Source organism: Nanorana parkeri, unplaced genomic scaffold, assembly GCF_000935625.1.
Source record: "Nanorana parkeri isolate BGI_ZX_2015 unplaced genomic scaffold, ASM93562v1 scaffold83, whole genome shotgun sequence".
In the NCBI taxonomy this organism is placed as follows: domain Eukaryota; kingdom Metazoa; phylum Chordata; class Amphibia; order Anura; family Dicroglossidae; genus Nanorana; species Nanorana parkeri.
Genome location: NW_017306351.1, coordinates 1,426,590 through 1,434,373, shown reverse-complemented (window position 1 = coordinate 1,434,373; position 7,784 = coordinate 1,426,590). Strand labels below are relative to the sequence as shown.

General features: G+C 39.8%; 1 protein-coding gene across 1 annotated transcript in view; it reads right to left on the bottom strand.

The window, feature by feature from the left end:
* The window catches only part of NCF4 (neutrophil cytosolic factor 4), a 30,170-nt gene that overhangs the window by 17,635 nt on the left and 4,751 nt on the right, over nt 1-7,784 (bottom strand). Inside the window, exons 3-4 of the mRNA XM_018552311.1 lie at nt 6,465-6,618; nt 6,156-6,226 (exon numbers count right to left, since the gene is read on the bottom strand). Of these exons, the coding sequence (XP_018407813.1) occupies nt 6,156-6,226; nt 6,465-6,618 (225 nt within the window). The remainder of the gene's footprint in view (nt 1-6,155; nt 6,227-6,464; nt 6,619-7,784) is intronic.

The window sequence follows — 7,784 nt, the reverse complement described above, 5'->3', positions numbered from 1 at the left end:
ATGGAGGACCAGAGCTACGAGACGAGGCTACTAAATTTAAACATGTTCACATTAGAGGTGAGGAGATTAAGGGGGGATATGATTTCCATGTACAAAATGTTTAATGGTGGTAGCAACATTAGCGATAAACTGTTTAAAATTAACTCCGTTACAAAAACTAGAGGCCATAACCTAAAATTGGTGGAAAAAAAATTCCAGCACAAGGTGCGAAGGGGGTTCTTCACAGTAAGATCAGTTAGGGTCTGGAACTCACTGCCACAGGCGGTGATTTCAGCAAATAATGTGGAATTGTTCAAGAAACTTTTGGACGATTTCTTAAGGGACCGTAATATACAGGGGTACGGGTACTCCTAGAATGAGATCCTAATAGGTTGGACTTGATGGACTAATGTCTTTATTCAACCTCAAATACTATGTAACTATGTAACTATGTTATTATCAATAAACTTGATTCTGCTCTAAATTGTATGTATAGCTAAGACTTTTTAGCTTTGGATAGAGTAGAGGAAGGTTAATTCCCCTGTCAGTTTATTATTTGCAGTCTGTATTCGATTTTGGTGATATATCTTTTAATTTCCTGCCCAGAATACAAAACAGGAAGTGTGAGAACGTATCTACATAGTAAGGGCCAATTCCCCTATTAGATAGCTGTCACTGGAATAAGTGACTTCATTGAAAACTTTAGCCTCACCTTTTTTTCTGGTGACCATTGTAGGTTTTACCATTACTAGCTATCCTAGTAATGGGCCACCAGGATAAATGGAAAGGGTGATTCTACTTTGGAAGCCACAGGCAACAATACAAACATAAGAACAGTTGCTTAGTAGTTAGCACTTCTGCCTTGCAGCACTGAGGGTCCCTGGTTTAAATCCCAGTCAGGACACTATCTATAAGGAGTTTCGATGTTCTCCCTGCGCTTGCGTGTGTTTTAGCCGGGTATTCCAGTTTCCTCCCACACTCCAAAAACATGCTGGAAAGTTAATTGACTCCTGTCTAAATCGTTCCTGTGTGCATATGAGATAGGGACCTTAGATTGTAAGCTCCTTGAGGGCAGGGACTGATGTGAATGTGCAGTATGCAAGCGCTGTGTAAATTATCAGGGCTATATACAGTATATAGCTGCAATAAATACATTATTTCCTACTCTCTCCAAAAAACATTTTTAATATACATACCACAGATGCACAGATACCGATACTAGTATCGGTATCAGTGCCAATACCGAGTATTTGCACATGTTCTTGTACTCATCCAAATCCTCTGATTCTACAGCTGGTGAGGGCTGCATAATGGGGAGTGGCTGAAGGAGTCGGAGACGGCACTAAGGCAGGTAAGATTGCCTGGTGGCTGGCCACATAATCATAATAATTTTAATTTTTTTATGGGGGAAAAAAACTTTCTTCATGTATAATGAACCAGCTATGAATCCCCAGAACACTTGGGGTAAGGAAGGAATCAATGAAGGAAAGGAACCCATAGTGTTGCCCTTGCAAGTTGCAATATTAATTGCTGCTGGAATCAGTCCTAAAATTCCCCACCTCCTTGGGTTCTTCTACTAGGCAGAGCATGTTTCTAATTTGTTTACCGCCTTGGTGGACTAAGGATGACCCCCTTTTTTGAGTCACTGACCAAGGACTAGGGGCAGTTGGCTGTAGGCTGGAGACAGGGAGCCACATGGCCAGAGTATGTGGTGGTATACTGTAGGAGCTGATGCCTAACGTATGTTGTCACTAGTACTAATGCTGGAGGTGTGATGTAACTATGGGCACTGAGAATGCATGGAGTGACATAGTGAATATGTGGGATGCGTCCTCCATATGAATACAACCGTGGATGCAGTGCAGGCTTCTATGCATGGGCAGTCCACCCCATACACAACTGTGAAATAGAGAAATAGAGGTGACATAATGTTAATTTTGTGGATTTGTGCATTGTCAATACAGATTGCTGGTATATGTAAAGTAAAAAAAATTAATAAAAGCAACCAAAAAATTCAAGTCACCCAATGAAAAAAAAAAAGTAAAAAAAACACCTGCGTCGGGAGTGCCCACGTGCAAAAATTAGAAATGCGCCCTTTGCGCCACACATGTTACATATCACCGCGAATGTCGGAGCATGAGCAGCAATTCTAGGGTCATTAATCACTGTTAACACTAAACTGATGATCAGTAAAAGCTTTTAAAGCATTGCCTATGGCCACTTTTGGGTATGGTAGTTTTTGGTAGTTTCTAGTAGGCACGCGCAATCTTAAAGCTTGACATGTTTGGTGTCTATTTATGCGATGTGACCACCATCTTTTATATTTTACCATTATAGTTATATTACTATTAGCCAAATTTGTCAATAATAAATGTTTTATAACATAACAAAGGGAAAACTGTTTTTTTTTTACAAAATGTTCGGTACTGTTTTCATTATATAGTAAAAAATAAAAAAACTAGTAATGATTAGATACCACCAAAAGAAAGCTCTATCTGTCTCCGAAAAATGACATAAAATTAATTTCATTTCAGCACAGCGTTGCATGACTTAATGAATGTCAGTGAAAATACTGCAGCACTGAGGAAGGGGGTTCAATACCAGTGGATACTATCCGCTTCTAATAAAATAAATATATTTTCTGGTTTTTTTATCCTAGGTGGAGCAAATTATTTATTGGAGCCTTTCAGAGATACCAGCAGAATGTCAGCGGTGTGGAAGTATTTTAAAATTAATGAGGACAACCCACACATGGCAGACTGCAAACTTTGTCCTGCAAAAATAGCGAGAGGTGGATCAAAGTAAAGTTTTTATAATACCAGTAATCTGTTAAAACATTTGAAATTGAAGCACAAAAGTGAATATGATGAATTTGCCGCTAGCAGTGCTAGCAATAGCACTCAGCATCTAATGCTGCAGGAAACCTTTGCAAGAAGAGATACATTCGCAATAGACAACCCGAGAGCTGTGAAAATAATCGAGGCGCTTAGCCAATTTATTATTCTGGATAATCAGCCACTTTCAATAGTCCATAATATGGTTTTTCGTCAATTTCTTAATGTTTTGGAGTCGAGGTATGATATTCCCAGTGGTTGCTACATCACAGATGCCATCTTACCGCAGATACACAAGGCAGTTAAAAAGCACATTTCCAGCATGTTGCAGATGGACATGAAGGCAATTAGCTTCACCACTGACATTTGGAGCAGTAGTGTGAGTCCAGAGTCTCTCACCAGCTTAACAGCGCAGGGAATAGATTGTGATTTCTCTCTACAACAAGTGATGCTCCACGCAAAGAAATTTCCAGACTCACACCGGTCAAGCGATAGCGAGCATGCTTGAGGAAATACTTAAGACTTGGGCGATTCCCAAAACTTCTGTTCACGTTGTGGTCTGCGACAATGCTAAAAACACGATAAAAGGTATGGAAGATGCTGGACCAGTATTTCATGTGTGGCACATATACTGCAGCTGGCTGTCTCTGAGGGCCTGTTATTACAGCGCAGCTTTGCAGAACCTGTTGGAGTCGGGCACAGAATAGTTGGCCAGTTGAAACATTCCAACCTAGCATACTCTCGGCTACAGGACATCCAGATACAGCTCAGTCAGCCAGTTAAAAGGCTCCAACAAGACGTGCAGACTCGGAACAGCACATTTTACATGCTGCAGTCCCTGATTGAGCAGACCTTTGGACTGTATGCATCAGAATATGAGTTCCCTGTCACTATTACCACAAGCCAGTGGAATCTTATGGTGCTGGACACCTTGGCTCCCTTTGAAGAGCTGACAAGTCAACTGAGTTCATCTGAAGCTCTTGCCTCAGATGTTATTCCTGCTGTCACTGTGGTACAGAGAGTGCTATTGAGCGTGGATGAGGACCATGGTATCAAAACAATGAGGAGCAATTTACTTGCTGCTTTGCAGAAGCACTTCACTGATACGGAGAAAAACCCTCTTTATGGCATCGGTACTTTACTTGATCCAAGGTAATTATGTTTAATTTTTGCTTTTAACTCGAATTGTTTTATTTAAAAGTGCTCTGATTTGTCTGTTTTTCTTAATGCACAGGAAGAACTTTATGCTTCTTAATTATATATCATTCACATTCATCATTGTTTACTTTGTTCTTTCTAGGTATAAGGAGCGATTATATTCTAATGCAGAGAATGCCAGGCATATAAAAGTAATGTTGATGCTGGAACTGCAAAAAAAGTCTGAACAAACACCAACATCTGAGATGCATGAGGAACCAGCTGCCAAAAGGCCTTGCAGTGACCAGCCAAGTACCAGTCTGGACAGTGTCTTTGCAGAAATTGCTTGGGAATTTCCATCAACATCTGAAAGTAGTGCACCAACAGCTGCTAACATATAGTGGAAACATATCTGGGAGACTTCCAGTACTGAGCAGTTGTTAAACTGAGATTTCCAGCTCTGGCTCAAATGGCACAAATATATCTTACAGCGCCATGCAGTAGCGTGGAAAGTGAACGGATTTTAGCTCTTCGTCAAATGTCCTTACCGATAGCAGAAACAGGCTTCTAGCTGAACATGCAGAGATGCTTGTGTTCCTTAGAAAGAACTTGCCATTACCTTAAGAAAAAGTCTAGGAGTGTTCATAGGAGAAGTGAATTCACTACTCCTATAAATATTGGACTAGATTACACTTGATAAGCTTTACCAATGCTCTTTTCACATTTCCAACTCCATAGAATTTGATGGGGTTGGAAATGTAATGAGAGCATTGATGACGCTTACCAATGAAATGTAATCTAGCCAATAGTGTTGCTCCCCATGATTACACACTGAGTGCACAGTTATATGTTACTGTATTGCACCTTTGTTTGATTGTGATTTTACCTTTGTTATTTATTGCTCTTAACGTGTTATTATTATTAATATATTTTATGTTAATATTTAATTATTTTATTAACATCTTCTGAGAATTTTCTTTGATTTGGTACAGCTTTGTGACAACATAAGCATAGTAAACTGTTTTATTTTTTCACAATCATGTCTTTTGAGTTACAGTTCTTCATAATTATTGAGAAACTGCCCTAATCATTAGTTTGTATTGTTTTACAAAAAATGCCACCTGTCCCTGAAAAAGTATCGGTAATTGGTAGCAGTACTCATACATAATACATACATTTTAGGCAATAAGCTCAGAAATTACCAGGCCACTATGATTCATTTTCTTAGCTCCTCTTTTAACTACATTTTGTTCTGTAGACATGCTGATGTTATACTATTATTTAAGAAAGGTAAAAAAAATGGAATGTAAGTTTGTCACATGTGTTGTATGTAAATTACCTGGAAGTAGGTAAGAAAGAGCAAACTAATAAAAGAAAATCGGATAGGGTTCATGATGAATGGGTCAAGTCTAACTAATATGTTAAATTTTTTTAAGGCTTACAGCAGAACTTTTGGTAGAAAACAAAAACATTGCTAGCAGGTATGATTTGATTGCAGAGGAGACAATGTATTTTTTTTCTGCAATAAAATTTTCTTATATGTGTGGGAAGATGAAGATGCCAAACCCCAAATAAAAACCTGGCAAAGATGTCGACACTGGCGAGAAAGCTCACAGATGATGCATCACTAAAGCGGAGGTGAATGTGAGGGACATTATTTTTGCTTGAAGTAGGTATTACATTTGACTATGTGATGCTATTCCTTTCATTAACCTTGTACCGAGGTTGAGAATGCAAGGGCTAGGAATAAATACTTGGACATGGGTAACATCCAGTTAAATTATAGAAGGGTTAGTCTACCCAGGGGTTTGTGTTTTGCTTCTGAATTACATTTTTAATGGATATAAAATGGTAGGCCACATATCGACTATGGAATATTATTCTAAGCATTGCATTGCAAAAAGGAGCTAGGGAATTTGAACAGGGTACAAAGGTGGACAATTAAAGTAATAAAAGTCATGGAAGGTTTCAATGGGTATAGATTGTTTATACAGAATGGACTTTCCCAGTCTTTTCCTAACTTAGCTGCAAACATCTAAGATAGGAACATGGGTGTGACAATGAGTTAGACATTAAAAAGAGCCACACATTATTTTACATATGACTGAGATATGGTTTGTATCCATTAAGAGTAGTACTTGAAAGAAGGTTATTAGAATTTGACTAATCCTAATAAAGTATAAACATGGTGTGTGCCGACCATACCTTCATGTAAGTGTTGAGAAGAGGGATGCGACCTTCAGCAATATCCTTCTTGTTTCCAACATAAATCTTTCCTGGAAGTCAAGAACATGGACAGAAGTTAGGGACAGCACAAGTAACTTATCATCTTACTGTCCAATACAAGTTAAATTGGGCTGCAGAGAAGTTCACTTCCCTTGACATTAAAAACCAGAGGCACAGACAGCACCAATTATAGAGAAGGCACAAGGGACACAGAAATGTTCAGTCAGATCTCTTGAGAATGGAGAATTCCAATTCTCAGATCACTAACACTACAGCTACTGTACATACCTGGGAAAGGGGGCAGGGAGCATATGTATGGTGCAACCTCTTTCTCTGGTCCATAGTTCTCCTCTAGCTTAGTGTGCAGTGTGAAGAACTCACTGTATCTTCTGTATATAATATACTTACTGCCTCCTTTTGTTTTAACTTCAATTACAAATGTCTGCAGAAAGAAAACAAACAACCCATTATGATAAGATGTGCAGTAAATAGTACTATATAGGACATTTATATATATACTGTGCATTTATAGCATTACAGTAGGCTTTTCATGTTTGGGATTTCTTACAGGGGGGTTGTACATCCAGTGCTGAATTTGGCTAATCACAGTGTGCTATACCAGTGAGATCCTACCCCAACACACACATTGGTCTTTCCCTGAACCCTGGCCCCAACATGCACACCTCACTTACCAGTATCCATCAATCTCTTTGGTCACCAGCCAACAAAGCACTTCTGTCTTGCAGCACTAAGGTTCTGGTTCAAATACCAGTCAGGACACTATCTGCAAGGAGTTTGAATGTTCTCCCGGTGCGTGGGTTTCCTACGGGTACTTCGGTTTCCTCCCACATTCCATGCAGGAAAGTTAATTGGCTCCTGTCTAAAGTGGCCCTGTTAATTTGCTCCTTGAGGGCAGGGACTGATGTGAATGTGCAACTATGTAAAGTGCTTAATAAATTGGCAGTGCTATGTAAATACCTGTAACAAATAAATCGTTTACAGTGAATATACATTAACCAATTAGTGACCAGCTTCCACTGTATGTGCAAAAACCCTTACATGACTAATCTCCAATGACCTGTCTCTAGTATACTATAGTGCATAAATGTCTCAGTCAGTGGCAGATCTGGGATCCCGCACAGCTTCCTGGTATCCCAAATAGCCCTGGTGAGACCTTGTGCAGGCTCCTGAGACCCCACGCAGCCCTCCTGGGATCAGGGCCGGCCTTAGGCCTTTAGGCGCCCTGTGCGAGAAAGCATTACAGCGCCCCTCAGTGACCACACCCCTCATTGGCCACACCCTTTAGTGGTCACACCCCCAGTAACCACACCCATTTATCACCCATATTTTTGGTAAAATATAAAAGATGGGGTCACGTCGGGTAAATAGACACCAAACATGTCATGCTTTAAAATTGTGCGCACCCGCAAAATCGCAAAAACTTACCATGCCCAAAATTGACCATAGGTGACGCTTTAAAAGCTTTTCAGTTTAGTGTTATCAGTGATTGATAGCCCTACAATTATTGCTCTCATTCCGATGTTCGCGGCGATATGTAACATGTGCGGCGTAATGGGCGAAATCGTCGTTTTCACACGTATGCGCACC